At 41.4% G+C, this 20,299-nt stretch overlaps 4 protein-coding genes across 5 annotated transcripts; 1 reads left to right on the top strand and 3 right to left on the bottom strand.

Annotated features, from left to right (window-relative positions):
- Positions 1 to 867: 867 nt before the first annotated feature.
- Positions 868 to 8,280, bottom strand: LOC128454230 (fizzy-related protein homolog). Its single transcript, XM_053437531.1, has 14 exons — positions 8,096 to 8,280; positions 7,177 to 7,250; positions 6,573 to 6,701; positions 6,330 to 6,393; positions 5,411 to 5,541; positions 5,233 to 5,318; positions 4,947 to 5,130; positions 4,240 to 4,305; positions 3,932 to 4,034; positions 3,607 to 3,791; positions 3,274 to 3,507; positions 2,969 to 3,073; positions 2,492 to 2,584; positions 868 to 2,305 (listed from the first exon to the last, which is right to left on the bottom strand). Exons 2-14 carry the CDS (start codon positions 7,243 to 7,245, stop codon positions 2,264 to 2,266), a joined length of 1,491 nt encoding a protein of 496 aa, XP_053293506.1. The 5' UTR covers positions 7,246 to 7,250; positions 8,096 to 8,280; the 3' UTR covers positions 868 to 2,263.
- A 964-nt stretch (positions 8,281 to 9,244) lies between these two features.
- plekhj1 (pleckstrin homology domain containing, family J member 1) lies at positions 9,245 to 13,204 on the bottom strand. The gene is made up of 6 exons (XM_053437532.1): positions 12,823 to 13,204; positions 12,589 to 12,656; positions 12,433 to 12,499; positions 12,093 to 12,183; positions 11,600 to 11,663; positions 9,245 to 10,413 (listed from the first exon to the last, which is right to left on the bottom strand). Exons 1-6 carry the CDS (start codon positions 12,914 to 12,916, stop codon positions 10,321 to 10,323), a joined length of 477 nt encoding a protein of 158 aa, XP_053293507.1. The 5' UTR covers positions 12,917 to 13,204; the 3' UTR covers positions 9,245 to 10,320.
- A 797-nt stretch (positions 13,205 to 14,001) lies between these two features.
- On the top strand, positions 14,002 to 16,967 carry sf3a2 (splicing factor 3a, subunit 2). Its single transcript, XM_053437836.1, has 8 exons — positions 14,002 to 14,143; positions 14,735 to 15,016; positions 15,102 to 15,148; positions 15,333 to 15,442; positions 15,556 to 15,605; positions 16,017 to 16,157; positions 16,242 to 16,310; positions 16,418 to 16,967. The coding sequence occupies exons 2-8, from the start codon at positions 14,819 to 14,821 to the stop codon at positions 16,676 to 16,678; spliced, it is 876 nt and encodes a 291-aa protein (XP_053293811.1). The 5' UTR covers positions 14,002 to 14,143; positions 14,735 to 14,818; the 3' UTR covers positions 16,679 to 16,967.
- Positions 16,968 to 20,081, bottom strand: LOC128454425 (junctional sarcoplasmic reticulum protein 1). 2 transcript variants are annotated; one of them, XM_053437837.1, is made up of 7 exons: positions 19,974 to 20,081; positions 19,413 to 19,513; positions 18,891 to 18,919; positions 18,722 to 18,797; positions 18,244 to 18,378; positions 18,051 to 18,154; positions 16,968 to 17,965 (listed from the first exon to the last, which is right to left on the bottom strand). In XM_053437837.1, exons 2-7 carry the CDS (start codon positions 19,504 to 19,506, stop codon positions 17,570 to 17,572), a joined length of 834 nt encoding a protein of 277 aa, XP_053293812.1. In that variant the 5' UTR covers positions 19,507 to 19,513; positions 19,974 to 20,081; the 3' UTR covers positions 16,968 to 17,569. The 2 variants fall into 2 exon arrangements, with proteins under 2 accessions (XP_053293812.1, XP_053293813.1); XM_053437838.1 differs by lacking the exon at positions 19,413 to 19,513 and having other exon boundaries at positions 19,974 to 20,065.
- Positions 20,082 to 20,299: the final 218 nt, after the last annotated feature.

Below are 20,299 nucleotides of genomic sequence, written 5' to 3' on the forward strand. Positions count from 1 at the left end.
CAAACAATTCAGCAGAATATATAAACATGCGAGTTTGATGGAATAGAGTAGTTAGCACAGTCACAATTAGGTAAATATCTATTGGAGATTTTGATCTGATGTGTTAGATTCCTCATCAAACACCAAATGAGGGATTATAAAGCTTCAAAGATGGAGAACTGAAGATCATGGTGGCCCTACACCTTTCTAAGAAACTTATTAACTTTCTTTAAGTACGCCACTGGTCTATACTTATCTTGTATCTAGTATGATAACTATTCCGATATGACAACTTGAGTATCTTACATATCTATTTGTCAGAGAAGCATTACTTGATGTGCAGACGCATTAAAGATAAAGGCTATGATCTAATCCTAGAAAAATATAATATACAGTTTACAATTCACAAAACACAAGGGAAAGAAGAAAAAACATAAACACGAAGAAAGATTGAATTAACAAAAGTATTTCAATTTGGGATTTGAACTTGAAATAAAACCTTTCGGTCGACATTCTATGTTCTTCTTAATGAAAATAAGAGCAATGGTCTGATCCTGTTTTTACATCCTGCTGTTGTGAATACTCAAACCTTCAATGTGTGTTAATCTGCAGTTGAAAAATAGTCCTAAACAAAGCCATGAAGTACTCGGGTAAGGATTTTCTCCAGTGTCGAATATTTATTTTATATATATATATATATATATTGTATGTTTGTGTGATGTTGATGAAGATTTACCTCTTCCTAGGAAATGACTGGGCTTAGGGATGAGTGCCACAGACAGATTAAGGAAGTGAAATATTGAGAGATGTCCTGATTTCAGCAGCAGCCTGATTTTATTGACATCCACTCTCTGGCAATGGGACAATAAAACAGCGACCGACATAAGGTACAAGATATGGTCATTTAATTGTTGATTATCTCTCAGTACAGAAATATTTTTTCTTCTTAACATTCTTTCTGTAATTCAAGTTGGCAGCATCGTCTTGATGTTGAAGTGGTATTAAAGTAAATTTCCACAGAGTTTAGCAGTGAACCTGCTCTTCACCTTCCCTCAGATAACATTAGTAAACAAACATCCCACCTCTGTACAAGAACCTTTCACAACACAAATAAATAGCATTCATTTAAATGTGGCACGCTAGCTGAATCAAACATTCATACAGGGGAAGAACAAAACAAAAAAAAAATTGGAAATAATGCTACGGATTATTGACGATTTTGTTTGATTAAAAAAAAAAATAAGAGCATGACTGCTCAACACAGAAATGGTCTGAAGTGCCCCAATCGTGAATATCTTAGCAGACACATCACAGAGCAGCAATACAGCTGCCTGGTCCGATTTGAAATGTTGTAACTGTGCACTTTAGTTACCATTTCAAACTCCTCTGATAAACTCAAGTGTTTTTCTTTACTTTCCTTCCTGATTATCATTTAAGAAACAAGACTTACACACATGTCACATTAAAATCTTAAATTTTGAACATTAATTATTTCTGTAAGCGACTGTTCTACAGTACGGTGTTACTTTCTTCTAAGATGTGCCGACTTCTCTTTAGAAACAATATTTGCCAAAAGGGCTTAATATCATTTAAGTAAAATGAACTTACGGTCATGTTTAAAAAAAGGAGATGAGGCCCATTCGTCCAACTGTTATCATTCCTTGAAATGGCACAGTGTTATGAAATCTGTCATCAGTGTACATGAGATATTATTGCCTGTCGGTAGAATACAAAAAGACAAGCTTCGATGTTTATGTAAACCTGAACAAGCCAAACACGCTCAAAAACTGCAGTTACCCATAATGGGGATCTAACAGCCTCGGAAACAAACACACGAGTAAGAATGTGGGTTAAAATAAGTAAAAAAAAACAACAACAACGCAATAAAATAAATAGACAATCAAAGACAAACTTAATATTTGGCAGGTACGCACAACGTCAGTCTGTAAACAAAACATAAATCGCACCAGGGACATAAAGCCCCTAAAATCCTCCTCATCTTCAGAGCTCTCTGGTGGCCTGGAGGAGGCAATGGCTCCACCATTACTCAGGAGGAGGTGGAATACTGTGTGTACTGAATGTTTGTCCTCTGCCCTCCACACTCCTGATCCTCTAACCTCCCAGCGAAACAGCTCGGCTCAATAAACTAAGGGCAATCCAGGGGAGGTCCTCCGTAGACAACCGAGGTGAAGACTCAAAGAAGGGCGTCAACTTACAGCTCGACACATGCAACAAAGAATTCCCTTCCCGCCTTCGTTCCCCTCGTAGAACAGGGGCGTGCTCACTACCGGATCCTTGTGAAGAGGTTCAGCACCGACACCGATTCCTGAAGGAGGGAGGGAGACAAAAAAATTAAGTAAAAAGACCATTGAAAAAATATCAAGGATAGATAGTAAAACTGTAATACAGTTTTTGAAATCGAAGAGAGATTTAACAAATGGAGAGCAGAGAAAAGCACAACATCAACAAAGAGCAAGACATTAATATGAGTGAGAACAAATGGAGTAAATACCTTAGTGGATCTCATCTTGCTGAAGACGTTCCAGAACCGCAGAGTTTCATCCCCAGCCCCCGTCACAATGGCCTCTCCATCAGGGGACATGGCCTGCACACAACTCTTTATTATACACTGAATAGTCTGTTTAACAACAGCATGTAATCCGCTCATTAGTCTTGTTTATCGATCTAATCAAATTTTTGTGTGGGTGGATTTGCTGCTGCTTGTTCAGAGAAAGAAAGTGATCATGGGTGTTTAATAATTCAAACTTTCAGTAGTTAACATTAACCTGCGTTATATAAATATATGAACAATCTAAATACTACTATCACTTAAGGTCATTTTAGAGAACACATGTTTCTGGTAGTTTTCCTTTATCCACAATCGGTTTTGTTTCAAGTCTTTTCAACGTATTTTACTTTATCGTACTTTGTAACCTTGGATCGACGTCCTGACAAACATAAACAAACACACAGTGAACAGTATACTGACCAGGTAGAGAACTCTGTAGGAATGCCCTGTGAGTTTGGCCACTTGAGTTAGCGAGGGGTACTTCCACACCAAGATCTGGTTCTGGGAATAACCATGAGTGCTGACCTGCAGGATCATTTGAAAATGATTGAAAATATGAGATTCAGTGAAATGGCTTTGCTAATGGTTGAAATCTTCTCATCTGACTCCAGGTAACATCATTAACAATTTATCAAAGATGTAGTTCCTTTTACAATGCACACTTTTCTGCTTCTGCATCTTCTTCACAACAGGACTGTCCCGATCAGAGACTTGAGGACACTCACCAGTTCATTTGTGTGCTTGGACCAGGCCAGGTTGCAGACCTGAGAGCCGGTGTCGGTGCACTGCAGCGGCTGGCCTGTCAGAGTGTTCCAGAAGCGGATGCAGCGGTCGGCGGTGCCGCCACCAGAGGCCAGTAAGCCGTGCTGGTGGGGAGACCAGGCGATGGCCTTCACTGCAGCCAAGTGCTCTGTGTACTGCTGCACCGGGAGGACGCTCGAGTGGTTCCACACGAGCAGCTGCAGAATGAAACAAGTAGGGGAAGGAAAGGAATAAGTTAGTGGTAATTGAACGAGATGCTGGTGCAGAAGTACAGGTGAGATTCTCTGTAAGCGTACCTTGTTATCATTTCCACCAGAGGCAAGCAGCTGATGGTCCGTGCTCCACTTGAGCCCGCACACTTCCTGTCTGTGTCCTTGGAGGCGGCGTTCCGACTGGAGAGGCGGGGCTCTGATGTCCCGCTGCAGGATCACCCGATCCCGGCTCCCAGACGATAGCTGGTCGGCATTCCACGCTAACGCACCTGGCAGCAGAGAATAAAACATCCAAGCGAAGATTATTCACTGACCATGAATGAGAGATGTTGCTGAACCTGAGAAAACGAAGGCAATTATATTTCAACTCCGGCACCTGCCTCCGTCACGACAGCCTCGCTCTACTCACCCACTCTGGCTGTGTGTCCCTCTAGTACAGACAGCTTCTTTCCTGCTGCTGCATCCCAGATCTGTACGTAGCCTTTATGAGTCCCTACTGCCACCAGGTTACCCTAAAAATAGACAGCAAACTTTTAATATTAAACTGACGTATAAAGACTTAAAATGGCAACAAAAAAAAGTAGCTCACAAAAGGACGAATCGGAACACACACACACACACACACCGTGTCTCTTTGTCAGAATATTCGTGAATTCCAACCTTACTTTTCTTTTGGTTAGTGTAACCTCAACGACAACAGATAACTGAGAAACTCACCCTCTCAGACCAGCCCACCGATGTTACTGAATCTCCTTCTACAGAAAGATCACATAGACGTGTCACCTAAAGAAATGGAAAGAAGAAAAAAAGATTGCAATGCAACCAGAAAGCAGTTCCATTATAATTAAATACTCTTTTAGTTCATGTGTAACAGAGGTAATAAAAGCCCCCATGTACAGATCCAGTATGATTAGAAACATTTGAGGGAGAAATTGATACTTTTAGATTGTTTGTAACCACAGTGAAGGCCACTCCTTCAGGTCTCTTTGACCCCATTCAGACCTGGAAGTAACATTTGTCCTAAGTAATCCGATCACAAGTGGTCAGACGTTAAGTTCAGGTCTCAACGCACCGAATGCGTCCTGAGATCCTATCACTCAGACCAAATTCCAAAATGGACTTGACTTAAATTGGTAGAACATTTAAAAATATCAGCATTCACTCTCTCAATCTCTCTCTCTCACTCCTGCTGATCCACAGACAAACACACTAAGACTCATTTGTAAACTCAAAATGAGTAAAATAAATAATAATAATTTTGTCTCTTATAACAGTCATGTTTATTTACATATAGTGGTTTAAGATGCTTATCAATACCAGGTATGAACAAAGAATTATCAGATCTGTCAGGACGGATGTTAATACTAAGTCTCAACAGGCCGCCTGGCTTCAGTACGATCATATACACACACACACACACACACCTGGCTTGTGCAGGCACTCCACAGGTAGACACAGGTACCCAGTCCAACACTGAGCACATTCAGAGAGGACCAGTCCACAAGGTTGAGGTAGAAGTCATCCTGAAGCTCTGGAGCATCCAGAACTTTGAAAGGAATTTTGGATATTTTGCGCGTTGGTTTCCTCGGCGACCGTAGCAGTTTCTGGCTGCAATGCAACAACACAAAATAGCGAGGGAGGGATATTAGGGTCTTTTCCTCTTGAATTGGAGAGCTTACGTCTGATGAGCAGCCGGGTAGATGGTGTTACCTGTTGCTACTGACAGGTGATAGAGAATATGGAGATACTGTATTTCCATCCTCTTCTGGCAGAGCTCTCTTTGTACTGACAGAATACTAAAAACACAAACAAATGATTATAGATACAGGAAAAATACAGCAAAAACCAGTATAGTATATAAAGTTAGAGCTGTGTTAACGGTCTTTACACTAAAAAGGCTCCTTTTGGCAGGAGTGGACGGCTGCAGGCGGCGATCTTCTGACTGCGGGTCCTGGACTTTCTCGATACCAGCTCCTAGCAGCTCGTTCTTCAGCAGAGCCGAGTATGCCAGCCCATCCGCTGAAGGAAGAGACAGAAATCATTCACTTTGCAATTTCATTTCTCCAGTTTCCATGAGCCTGCCTATACTTAGGAAACAAGAGGGTCAAAGGATCACCTCAGATCCCAGCAGACAGAGATACCTGTGGAAATGAGCTGAAAACTCCCACTAAATATCCAGCAACAACAAAGAATAATATCCGTGTTTGGGGCTGAGAATCACAGGTTAAAAAATGATTTATTAATATCATCGTTATTATACCCTATTCCACTCGTTAGAAAACCCACTAACGCCCGCCAACATCTGGCTTTTGTCTCCAACGGGAATGGATACAGTCGGCATTCACACCTGGATCAAATGACTCTGCAGTAGGTACAGGTCTTCATCGGCTCTGATCAGCAGTGATGGAAACATGAGACCTGAGTGGAGGTGCTACGTTGACCAGAGAGAGCCACAGTTTCATTCATGATGTTGAACATGACTCACTGAGGGGAAAAGTGAGAGGCAGACTCCTCTACTGACGATGGAAAAAAGTTAATTGCCTTTTTTGGTGGGTTTAGCTCTGTTGAAAACAGTATACCCTCTAATTTTGGTGTTGCAGAAGGTTTATGTTATCTCTGGAGTCATAATACGCAGGATTTCTGAATACACAACATACGTAAAGGCTACAATTAAAGTAAAACGAGGGAACATCAAGAGTTTTCAGTTTGTCTTTTAGATAAAGCAACAAACTGGTGCCATCTGTGAAAAGTTCAAACAGCCCAAAAGAATGAAATGCCTAAAAAAAGAACAAAAGTTAATACATTACCTTTGTTGCTGTCTGTCGTGCCATCTTTGGTTTTCCTATTTTGATTATGCGACTTTTCAATTTCCTGCAAAAACAATTGACACAAATTATTAACCATTCTGAAACCAAATCTTAGAATTTAATTTGGGCAAGTTACTACAGACTAATTGACGGAAAATGCTAAAACTTTAGGTTCATCCAGAGATCATTGTTCTTTTGGATGTAGAACACATTGACGGCCTGGGTGTTTCACAGCAGACTCACATTGATGCGGTGGAAGTTGACACTCCAGTTGGCTCCTGCCCGGGAGGGAATGAAGCGATCACCATGCTTGCTAGGGGAGGACAGGGGGGAGCTGGTGGGTGTTAGTGCTCGTGCAGCACCTACAGCTTTCTAAACAGGAGGGGGAGAGAAAAGAGCATTTTCTGACTAGAGGACAAACACAAACAAGCTTCAGACGGTGGTTTGAAAACTTGATGACAAAACAGGACGATCATTTAAGTGGCAGATGGTGCATTTGTTGAAGGCGGTAACAACAGGAGGGAACATTCACAAAACCCAGTCATTTGGCTGGTACGGTCTTGTTTTCACTCAACACTAGTGACACCGTCAAATGAAAGAGACTGGCCTGTTGCAGTATTTACGCTGCCAACACAGAGTAACACCCTGTCCGCCCATCTTAAAACCTTTACTACTTAATCCACTTTGGGAGGGGCAAACAGTATACTATAGTCAAGATGATGACTAACAGACTAATTATTATACTAGTCACGAGTGTACACCCTTTTTTTAAAGAGGAATTAGTTAAAATGCACAATGACAGGGACATAAAAGACAAAAAAAACAAGCGATCGTATTCTTTACTTACTACGGGGCTTGCATTCTCATTCTGGATGTTGATCTGCCTGAGCAGCCTGCACTCATAGTCCTGATCCATGATACCTGGAAAAAATGATAAAATGATCAACACTATCATAAAATTACAACAGTGTCAGATGGCAGACGACTAACGGAGAGCTTTATCCCGGCTTACTGAATTCTAAATAAAAGTCAAATATATATAAAGCGTATGTATTGTGCAGGCATAGCGAGGACATTTACGTCCCAATCGAAAGAACAATGAGCACAGTAACCGAGGACAGAGTGTTCACATTTGAGAAGCTGGAATCTGCAAAGGTTTGACATTTGATTGACGAGCCACTGAGACAATGATTGGCTTTCAAGTTGTTCGATTTGTGCAGACCAGCCCTTTGATTATTCCACCGGTAGTTTCAGATACACAAACCTGTGTGTTTGTGACATGTCAAAATGTCTATTATGACTGTTAGTTTAAATGACAACAACCTGAAGGCTAGAAGAAGAGCTGGTGATTGTGTTACAGGAGAGGAACGATCACACGTATCAGCCGGGTGTGTTTTTAAAAAGGTACATAAATGAGTTAATGAACGTCATCACATCGAAGTGGATGTTAACGACAAAACAAACTTCACAGTCACCTTCAGGACACACTGGTAGAAACAACCCGGGGACAAACCCCCCACACTGATGTATCTGCGGCGATAAAGTGCTCAACAACTCTGTCTATCACAATGCAATGTTGCAAACAGAGAACATATTATTTAATAATGCAGCATACGGAGCTATGCTAATGCTAACGCTAGCTCAGATGACTAACCTACGGTAAAATACGCTAGCGGTCCTGCTAACCCATTAGCAACATTGTTTGTCCACCATCTGCACTTGTTTTCACACTTTGTGCGCCTCGATGCGCTCTTTCCGTTACGTACCCTGGAACTAGCTTTCCTCGCTGCGTCGATTCCAGTAGAAAGTTTTTCGTTCGACGCTTTTTTACTATTAAAAAACGCAGCATATAAGATGTAAATGTTTCCTTCAGCCGATGGTTCAATCTGGGTTCGCTAAGCACCACGGGAAGAGTGTGACGTCACGGCTTTTTTGAATCTCACATTTGGCCGTTGCTAAGGAAACGTATCTCTCTTGTTCGTACCAATGGTTCATACACACGCACGCGCACACATACACGCGCTATCTCTGTCTCATACACACGCACGCACGCTCTCTCTCGCACCAATACACACGCACGCTCGCACACAGGAGCTCTTTATCAGGACACTATTTACCTCCCGCAGCTGCCTCTGAATTCACGGTGAACAATGAGGGGAAGCGCGTGCGTGAGTGAGCGTGTGCATCATAAACACTCTGGATTCCTGACACACAGAAGAACATCTGGAAATGTAACAGCTGTTTGTATTTATTCCTCTTTAGCACCAGTTGTTCTCTCTCTTTTCTTCTCTCCACCGATTCACATCTGCACATTTCCTCACATCACTGACGGTCGCTGCGACTCTCAAACTATGTGCTGAACACAAGCCGAAGACATTTTGAATCCACTGCTGACAGTAGCTCAATATTCAACTGAAGGGTTGTCAAGGGGAAACACTTAGGGACCAATGCTGAGAGGTGGGGCCCCAGAATCAGCTGATTACACAAGTAAAAAAGGAACATACAGTATTTTACCACTCACACAAAGGGAGGTATTATCACACACCAAAGCTCCGGGTGGATTTGGTTTGAGACCTTTATCAAAATTCAGTGTGGGATGCAAGTGCCCTTAAGTATGAGCGGATATAAGCTGCTTTCAGTCACGCACTGAAGTTCACACATTTTCTGGAACATTTCTGAAGGACGCAGATGTCAGTTGCTCCAGACAAGTTCTCGAGTTTCGAAAACTGTGAAACAAGGACTAACAAATGGCTCGTACACTGCAGGGCTGAAATTTGGCGTTATGAAATAGTGAAAGCTGAAGGCCTGAAGCGTGGGAGACACTAGTTTGAATGTGTGTTTGTGTACCAAATAATTTGAAAAAGAACCAATGTTGCAATCTTGACTGACACATTGCATCGTGCAGGGATTTACAGTAGCTTTCAAATGGCTTTATTAATAAAAAATTATAGGAAGAAACATACAGTCTAACATGAAGTAAAATCAGAATGAAGACATTCCATGTGCAAAAGGTTTTAAAACTGGAGACACATTTAATGACATATCCTGTTTGTGGTTAAGACTGTTGACTGGTGAAGTAAATATTTCACCTATCGGCAGGATACAGCAATGGCCTGCAGTGAAATGTGGTTGAGAGCAAAATTAGAGCTCATGATTACAATACACTGACAGAAAGAAATAATATATGTTTTAAATCATGTCAAGAGCCTTGTTTCTCAGCGTGGTCCAACAGCTTACCTAAAACAATCAAAGTGCCACAGGAAAGGTACAGTAGGTTCAAGTGAATTAACGGAAATTCTAATCATAAAAAACCCTTAAAACCAAGTTAAGTATTATGTGCAAAATTGTAGTCCTTTTAAAACTAAATATTATATATGGGCTCATAAATACATACTCGGACTGCTAAAAATCTTTTTCCCCACAAGTTTTATGGAGTTAAATGTGTGGCTCAATTGAGCAGATCAGATGGCTCATGCACCTCAAATGAAGACATTGAAGACTGCCTAAGGTTTTTTACTGAATTGGCCATGCACTTCCTCAACAGTGTGCATTAACATCCTGAACTGATTCTCAGTCATGCTAATTTCACAAATAGTCCTGATAGAAAGTCACATTCCCATCTCTACAAGACAAGTATCATCAGAATAGATCAGATCACATGAATTTTTAGCTTGTCCAGTAGTAGACACAGTAAAAAAACATATTTTATACAGATAATTGATTAACCGAGGCAGAGGTCTGAAGATAAAGTGGCAAGAACAGTCCCTTAAACCAAAAATAAAACAGCGTTGATTTTACTCAAGCCCTGTGTTACCTGTAATGACCAGCAATGACTAAAGAGAAGTAGTTGATTATCAGACACCCTGCTAGAAGTATCGAGCAAGACTAACTATATTCAAAGCATTGAAATTCTAATAGTCTGGAGTGTGCACAGTAATGCCATGGCTTTCAAATGAGTGAGGACTGAGTTTTGGAATGGCAGAACGCTGGTCTACAGGGAGGAGGTGTCACCAGGCGTAAGTGGCAGCCCGTTGCTGACCTGGAAGCGCGTCTCATCTGATATACCATACTGCTCCAGGGGGTCCTGCAGGGACAAGAAACCATGAGCAAAGACTGTAAGAAAACAGTTTAGTGTGCAACCGAACAAATGCTCCGTTGTTGAATATAATTAAATCTTGGATAAAGAAGTTAGTTCACATAAACACAAAACTCAAGGACAAATAAGAAAAAAGAACATACAGTTGTTTACCATTTTCCCAGAATGGTGTCTAGACTTGCACCAAAGTTTCAGCTGGATGTAGGGAAGTTTTGAGATCTTTGAGACCTCAAAATATGGTGTGTGATGTGGGCAAAATTTAATTGATGCACAAACCAGAAATCTACACATGCATCCAAACAAAGAGAGGGCAGTAGTTTGAGTAGATTATGAGTTAAAGCAGCTTTCAGACATGCACTGGTTCTGACATTTTCTCGAAGTTTACTGGAGGGGCGGCTTGTGACAAATCAAATGTCCATCTCAGTCGCTCCAGACATTTTCCAGAGTTGATGTCTGAAAGCAGCAATACAAAGACAAACAAAGGGCGTGTACACTGCAGGACTCATATTTTCAATTCACTTAGAGCAATGAAATGAAAATCCAAGGCCTGCAGTGTGGGAGACACTTTTTTGTCTTTGTATTTCAGAATTTCCTTGACACCATCATTGTCATTTTGACAGACTATTGATCATCCTTTTCCTATGTTCTAAAATGGGACCGTGTTTAGTTTAAAAAGGCAGAGAAGTAATGATGTCTGATCTGCTGAGGGGGCCACATGGTTTTCATAGGACTGCCATACAGTCCAGTAGCCAGTCAGATTTACTTTTAGCCTCAGCGTACCCTCAAGGTCGGCTTGTATCGTTGATTACAAGCCTAAACACTTGATAATGCTAAGGGGCACAACTGAGGTTATATCCGTAACTGATGCTGATGGCTGCTAACACCTGTTAACTTCTAATGGCAGTTGGTAATTTAAATTGTGCAAAAGACCTTTAAACATACATGGTTTTCTATAATGCTTTACGTGACGATAGAAATTTTGAGGTGCATGACTACATAACTCTGTTATAACCACATTAGTACTTTACCGTACTTTAATGTCCCAAGTCTCCATTACAAAACTTTACCCCACACAATCCAAGCTGAGCATGACACAAACACTGCCAGTGTATTTCAGAGTGTGGACAGGAAGATGCTCCACCTGTTTGGCATTTAGAGCTTTGAAGGGTCTTACCTTGCCAGTGAGCCTGTGGATTTCAGTTCGATAAAATACCAGATTCTTCCTCATGAACTCGTAACTGCAGGAGATGAGAAGAGTTATTTCGACATGGGAGGAGAAAATAGTTTCTAGTGAATACAGTGAAGATTATACCTGCAAGTATTTGTGATCAGTTCAGCTCCTGTCTATAAACTTAATCATGCATTACATAATGTACAACATTTTGTCTTTGGGGACCACTATCCATTCATTTGTTTTGTAACAGTGTTGAATCAACATCCTGCAGCATAACAACACCAAAGAAGTAATGATCACTGCTCATCTGTAACCATAATAATTCTATAATGTTCCTTTTTATGGCTATAGTTAATGAGATGGACGACTGAGACATATTTCCTTGTTTCCTTGTACAGGTGTCTTTATGTCCACAGAAAAAATTATGGGGCTAATCTAAGGTTGAAACTTTGTGTGTGGTTTCAAGGTGGAAAAATGGAGTAGTCAGGACTACCTGGCTTTGATGATGGAGTCGACCCACTCCCCACACTGTTCCTCTGAGTCACACTCGAACAGATACTTCCTCTCTGCTTCATCCAGGAAGGCTGGAATCACATCAAAATATTTCAAGTTTAATGGTGATCCATGGTGCAAATGTACATTTAAGAAATGTATTAATAAATCAATTAATACTGGACTTTAATTCATTTCTCTGTTGCTGCTCTGTGATAAATTCAACAATGCATACTAATTTGAATAGCATCTGCACAAACAATGAGCTCAGTCCTGTAAACAGTCAGTGTGTGTGTGTGTCACCTGACATGAAATGAAAACGAAAGGAGGCTGAAGCTCACCTAAGGTGAAAGTCTGACTGTCCTCTCTCTCCACCCTGCACTGCTCCAGCAGCAGAGCTCCAACCGGCTGACGAACCAATCAAATGACGACTTTAATAACATGATTATTATTGACGATTAAAACTGATCAGGTGTTTGAGTGTTTCTCCAGCTCACCTCCTCCTCATCAGTCCGGAAGTAAAAGAGGAAGTTGACAACGAGCTTCACCAGCCTCCTCTTTACAACTGATTTCAAAACAGACAGAAAGAGTTGACGTGAAACTTCACAACAACCAGCAGATAACTAGAGAGAACTACAGTGTGAAGCCACAGATCAGCTGCTGCTCGCATGACGTTCGACAGAAGATAAGAGTTGTGTGTGTGTGGGGGGGGGGGTGGAATAAACAGTTACCGTCTCCTTTCTTGGGTCCTCTCATCCCCAGCTCGGCTGCCTTCTCTGACGGCTGCCGGCTCAGAAACACCAGCTCCTTTTCGTTAAACCGCATCACTGACGCAGACACCCACCGTCAGTAGTCACAGACACACACCGGAGCTACAGGCGACCCACGACATAACAACGCAGCAGCTAACAGCGGCACGAAGCTACAGACGTTTTGTACCAATACCGTGTGGTTCCTTATCTGCCGCCGCGCAAAAGTGACGGAGGGAGTTTGGTCATTTCTGATGGAGAACGGAAGGCTCGGACCTGTCCTTCATGTTACACATACCGGACATAGACCCCCCCCCCCACACACACACCGCTCCGTGTACACTGACACGCCTCACTAGAAACAGCACGGCGTCCGATGAGGGCCAAATTAGGAAAACCGCGAGTGTAGAAACACTGGAGGGATCCCCAGCTAGAGCCCAACACAACATACACCTAGAAATACACAAGAAGTGACCACAAGAGAAAAAATGACCACAAACAGACACATAGCCACCACAGACATTTACAAAAGGCACAAAATATCCACTAAGACCCACACAATGACCACTACATGACCACAACAGGTACAAACGGTCACAGTGAGCACAAGAGACACACAATGACCAAAAAGGCACATAAGTGACCACAAGAGGCAGGAAATGAAAACAAAGATATACAAGATGGCCACAAATCAACAACACTGAAACACAAAACAACCACACAGAGACAAAATTACCACATGGAGACATTTTGCTCTCTTTGCATGTCTGACCCCAGGGGCACGATGATCACTCCTTGCAGTCTATTTTTATTTTCACAGGAAGATGAACTGTGTTTGGAAGTGTGTGTTCTTTTCCAACAATAACATTGATGAGTTGAAGTGAGCTCATCGACTATAGTCAAGGATTTGAGGAATAAGTGAAAGTACTTTTTGTGAGAATGGTCTAAGATCCAAAATAAACCATTTCAATCTTCAGGGCACAATTCACAAATATATATATATATATATATATATATATATATATATATATAGCCACCAATATAATGATATGTACATCAATATAATTAAAAAAAGGAAATGCGGCATTTAATTAATCACCTCCTTTAAAATGTTGATGCTAAATTCTACATTTCTTCCACTTAAAACCAGACAAAGAATATTTCAGGCCAGTCCGGCCTCTGCTCCAGTCCAGCAGGGGGCGGTAATAAGCCTGAAGCTGCCGAAATAAGCGGATGTAGAGAACGCCACTTGGGCATGCGCAATACGAGTTTGCTGTGGCGTGATTCTAGCGTTGTGGACTCGGTGAGTGTTTTGGACAAAGAACGCTGTTTATATGGTTTCCTCGTGTATACTTCTAACTGTGTCCTATAATTCACAAACTTATTATCACGTACTACGTTTCGCTCCGAGTTCGATCGTTCGGATTTGTTAAAAACCATTCATTGCGAGCTTTAACACTGCTAGCTTAGCGTTAGCATTTCGCATAACGTCCGCTAGCATATTGCAGCTAAATGGATTTTGAAGAGTGATTTTCCAGAAAGCTGTTGTGTCGTGACGTATTAAACCATATCATTCCATGTGACTCGGAAATACTTGTTTGATTCACTTTGCTGTTTTCTTTTGCTTTACTTCCCAGTACTTAGACCGATCCTATGCAAACTAAGCTAGCATCAAGAACTGTTTTGGCCAATTTAGCATATTACGGATTTTTATTTCCTTTATCTACTCACCAACTGCGTAAATAAACATATAAACGATTATTGAAATTTTATTTTGTAACATGATCAATAAAGTAAATTATCAATACAGTTTAAACAAAGTCACAAAAGTTTGGTAATATATGTGAGTCCATCCTGGGTAGAAATGTCTGAATGTTTGACGTTTGCTTTCCAGAGAATCGGGAAGGATCTGCTTGAAGGACCTGTCCAGGTTGGACCGGACACTCAGCTGTGCGTTTGAGTCCAGAACTTTGCAAAGATGGACTTCCAGCACCGAGCTGGAGGGAAGACGGGGAGTGGAGGGGTGGCGTCCTCCTCCGAGAGTAACCGAGACAGACGGGAGCGGTTACGGCAGCTGGCCCTGGAGACAATTGACATCAACAAAGATCCCTATTTTATGAAGAATCACTTGGGTTCATATGAGTGCAAGCTTTGTCTGACACTTCATAACAATGAGGTGAGGGGACACACAATGGAGCTTCCCTCAATTCCCTGAAAGCGCAATATTTTGACTGTTTTTAAAATTTTTCTCTTCATTACAGGGAAGTTACTTGGCGCACACACAAGGAAAGAAACATCAGACCAACTTGTGAGTCCACATCTTGAATTTATCCTTGCGAATGAAAATGTTTTATCTCTTAGGTTTGGTTCAGTTGCTTAATCTTATGTTGTGTTTATGACAATACTTCACTTGCCCACCACTGAGAAACCAAAGTTAATGTTTCCAGTGTAAATACTGAATAATGGAAAAGAAAACTCTTTGTTTGAATCAGAGCACGACGAGCAGCCAAAGAGGCAAAAGAAGCTCCTGCTCAGCCGGCTCCAGCCAAGGTCAAAGTTGAGGTCAAGAAATTTGTCAAAATCGGTCGACCAGGATACAAAGGTAAGCCGGCTATGGGTTATATCAGTGCAGACATTATCTAGGTAATGTGGATGGTAATATTACTGCGCATACATTGTATTTTAACACATGATCTGTATTTCTGTCCTCTTTAGTCACCAAACAGAGGGATTCAGAAACTGGACAGCAGTCTTTACTTTTCCAGGTCTGTGTTCTTTGGGAATCCTCATGAAATTGTTGATTTTTAAAGGATTTGGGTTATGTAGAGAATATTATTATATTATTTAACAGCAAAATGTTGTGTATTTTCATTGTCACACTGCTCTGTAATTCAGTGCTGCATGCAAAAGCTCATATTCTGTTTGTCTTCTTTATAGAGGAATCAGCAAGCTTGTGGTTCACAGTGTACACTTTTGATTGATTTGTTTAAAAACCCACAAAATCTATGTTTTTGTGTGATTATTTTGTTTTAAATAGCATCTCTACACTAAAATAGTTTAAAATGGGTTCAAAACAGCACCTCATATGTACTGCTGATGTGATGTTTTATCCATCAGAGAAAGGACATTAGGTCAAACCTGTAAACAATCTGTTTTTCTGTGACCCTGTCCATCAGATCGACTACCCGGAGATCGCTGAAGGAATTGGACCGAGGCACCGTTTCATGTCGGCCTATGAGCAGCGCATTGAGCCTCCCGATCGTCGCTGGCAGTACCTGCTGCTTGCTGCTGAGCCATATGAGACTATTGCCTTCAAGGTGAGAGGAAGATGCTCTTTTGTTTCTCTGCTTTTATATGATTTTATTCTTCCTGCGGTGACATCATTATTGTTGGTCCTTCAGGTCCCCAGTAGAGAAATTGATAAAGCAGAAAACCGCTTCTGGACCCACTGGAACAGAGAAACTAAACAGGTACTGATAAGCTGATTTTATTATTACAAAGCTAACCTAGGTGTTTTATTTAGAAAATAGGATATATGTGATGTTATCCATCTTTCATGTTTTTTTTTTACCTCCAGTTCTTCCTGCAATTTCACTTCAAAATGGAGAAAGCTATTCCCCAGTCCACTGGTCCAGTGCCTCCTGCAGGGGTGAAGCGCCCCCTTCCTCTCATGACTGGAGTTGGACCCCGGTCAATGAATGATTCAATGCCTCCTCCCCCACCAGGAGGGATGTCTGTCCCCCCACTCCCACCTGGTGCCCCAGGTGCCCCCCAGATGCCCATGCCCCCCATGCCAATGAGGCCGCCACCTCCCGATGGACTCTTATCTCATAATTGATCATCTATCAGTGGATCACGCTTGCTTTCTTTCATGGGCTGCAGTCCCACTGCCCTGCCTGCGTAGCCCATCTCACCGTAGGCACTGCAGGTACATTCAGTTTTCATTTTTTCCTTCAGTTGATGTTTAAAGTCCACATTAGTACATTTTTATACATTTGTTTGATTTATCTAAATGTGTGTGGCAGTCTGCAACATTGTAATAACTACTCTGTACTGTTTTGTATAAATGCTTGGATTCAGGTCTTTTAAGAGTCTGTTTTTATAATTAAATGATGAGGAGAAAAACATTTCCCTTTATGTCTTTATTTTCCAAAGACATCACACACAAATTAATTGATGTATCAGCGATTTGGAGAGTGGGTCAGAGCATAAGAAACACAAAAGAAAAGACTAAGCTAGTGATGGTATTGTCTCAGAATTTCTACTGATCACAAAAAACTGAAAATTCACAAAGACCTTTTATCTCTTCAAAGCAGCTCTCGGATGAAAGAGAAGGGATCCAAAATGTTGGATTAAAATACAAACGTGATCCATGTTCCATATTCTGCCTCTTCTGTAAGAATTTGAGATTTCCGGCTTCACATTTCAAACAGCTGAGTGAGCTGGAACCCTTGATAAACAGCTGACGGACTGAAATAAGTTGTATCTATTTTAACAATAAGAGAAATCTTTTAATTACATGAGTATTTGGAGTGACAAATACTTCACTGGTGAATCGAATTGCCATCAAACAGAATCCTCCATCAAACATGGCAACAAAAAGCTGGAGCACAACGTTCTGTGTCCTGGAAGCATAGATGACTTTTGAGCTTTAAAGATTGAATTTGAAAGATTCAAATTAGAAAATCTTGCATCAATGTGGGTTTCACCTTTAGTAAATGTTATCAAATCACTGTAGATGATTCCTTTTGAGTCTCTTTCTTCTCTCTCTTTCCTCCAACCTTTTATTATTCTCTGGTACTATCTCCTCATCGTCGCCTTGATCTTCCTCTTCTTCCCTCGCTGCTTCCTCGAGTTCCTCCTCCTTATCTCTTTTTTTCTTGTCTTTGGTTTCTTCACCCCTGGCTTTCCTGACCCTCCTGTCCTTTAATTTCCCATCTCTTTGCTTCGTGAGCTTTCTGTCTGGTAGCGGCCTGTTTCTGAAACCTCTTGGTGCTCGTGCCATTGCTCCTCTCTTTGCTCTCCCTCTTATCACTTCTACATCGTCATCTTCTTCCTCCTCATCCTCTTCGTCATCAAGGTCTGGCAGCCACAATAACATTAATTCCCACAGAGATGTCTGAGGCTAGAGGGGGGAGAACACGTGAAGTAGGTGCAGCAGTAAAACTAAGATTGAACAACAAAGTAATAGATAACCAATTGTAATTTACCTCTGATGGTTGTCCTCTGTGACGTAATGTTTCTGACCGTCTCACCTTCAGTCCAACAACTTCTTCCTCCTGACTTTGCAAACTCCCCTGACTACGCAAAGTTTCTGTATTTTTTTTCCAAAGAAACAACTTATTAACAGCAGTTATGCCATTTTTGTACGTCACGTTTTACTTTCCTTATGGTTTACTTTACCATGAAGCCTCTGAAAGCCCGAGGTGAGCACGAGGATGGTGATGGCCACAAACAGGCATCGGTTCAGAGTGACGTTTTCCCACGGTGTTTCTATCTGGGCCGGGATTTGGGCGGACAAGGTTTTTGGCAAGGATGCTGAGGGAAGACAAAAAAGAGAAGAATATATGAAAAGGAACGACAAACTGTGTTCTCACTTTATTCTCCAAGAGTTTGATGTTGATATGTTCCCGTAAATCTTAATGTTATATTGTGTCCATTTTTGATACAAAAATTGAAGTGGAAATGCAAAATGTTTAACTTTATGGGTGTTACAAGAAATGTCTATCGATATATTTGTGTTTTTCTTTTTAGCCTGCTTGCTCCCACCATACAAACTTAAAAATCGTCTTAACAAGAAAATGAATCAGCTAATATACTTCAATGTTGAATCATGTCCTTGAAAAGCTGAGGGTTACAGAGAATAAAAGAAATGGCTCACGTGTTCTAGGGAAGCTGGGTTCTCTGAGTAAAGTCTTGGGTTCTGCCCTTGGTTGTTGAGAAGCTGGAGCCATTTCCTGTTGGAGAGGAACATGTAGTTGACAATCAAATAGATATGGAATGTCACTGGGGGGGGACATTTTTTTCATGTTGGTTATTTTCCAACTAACCTCTCTGATTTTCCTTGCAGCATACATTTCTGAAACAGACAGTAATAGTGTTGCTGAGGGGGGTGCAGTATCATAAACCAAAAAAAAAAAAAAGCCTGAACAACCATGTCCTCAATATACAGTTTAGTTGTCCACATATGTTTAAACCAATGTTTCATTTTAATGATCCAAGTAGAAAATAATAATGGAAACTATTATAATTATCGATATCAACTGAAATTTGGTATCTTAATATAATTTCACCCAGCCCTAGTCTTATTACCAAAATACCACGATTGTGCTTAGATGAACTTAGGCCTACTACAGTTCTCTGACAAGTGAAACGATCTGTACCCCGACCATCCGTCCAACGCGGCCAAGGTGCATTATCACTGTGCTAACTTTGACAAGGAGTCGTATTTCAGCACCTCCCTTCGCTGATGCTCCCAAGTATTTATAGAGCTGGACAATACAATGGATGATTGCTTTATGTGCAGGCATTACAGATTCTGTGTACGTGTGTGTTCGGATGTGTGTCGCCACCTGGTCTGTGGATCTGTCGAACAGGCTTGTGTCGAGGAGGATCTGCTCTTGATGTCCCTAACTCCTCCTCCAATGTCTCATAGCTTTCTTCCATCCCTTCCCTGAGAGAGAGTGGGAGAGAGGAAAACGGAAGAAGCTCGAAACTAAGTTTGTATCAAAAGGATGTGGTATTTTTAAACATTTGCAGAAGATGCAGTTAGAGTTCAGCTGAAAATGCTGAATATATGATGAATGGCAAGAAGTAACTTCTATTGTCTTATCAGTGCTTCATGTTAAAGGTCGACTTCTGAAGCAGCTTCTTGACCTTCCCATTTACAGGTGAAAGCTGTAAGCCTCATGTGTTGCCGGACATTTCTACATGAACACTGAGCAAAATGTCCCAACAGCTATAAATAGATGAAGCAATAGCACTGCAGAGACATGGAAGTGGATGGATACACGCCGCATATAATTACACACAAAACAAGAAGAATGCCTGATTCTGCGTTGGTATGCGTCTGGGTATAGCTCCACTAGTGATGAAACATAACCTCTGACCCTGGTTAATATATAACGACCTACCTGCCTCCACATGTATGGTCCCCGGGGCAGCGTCGGGGAAGCTTTGTCACAGAGTCCGTTGTTCCTCTGCTGAGATGGCAGCAGAGTCATTCTCTGAACTGTGTGACGGCCAAGCACAGGTGCTGGAGAATGGAAAAAAACAAAAAGCACTGAGTGACAGCCAGTCAGACGTGTTGAATGAGGCTGGGCTGACATTACCGTGCACCGTACAGCTGTCACATCCCAGGAGATGGCAGAGAGGGGAAAACAAGGTTTTACCAAGTTGTGGTAAATGTTGGAAAAAACTGATTCTATTGTATTTATTTATAAAAGTAATAAAAATGAAT

Source organism: Pleuronectes platessa, chromosome 13, assembly GCF_947347685.1.
Source record: "Pleuronectes platessa chromosome 13, fPlePla1.1, whole genome shotgun sequence".
NCBI classification, from domain to species: Eukaryota; Metazoa; Chordata; class Actinopteri; order Pleuronectiformes; family Pleuronectidae; genus Pleuronectes; species Pleuronectes platessa.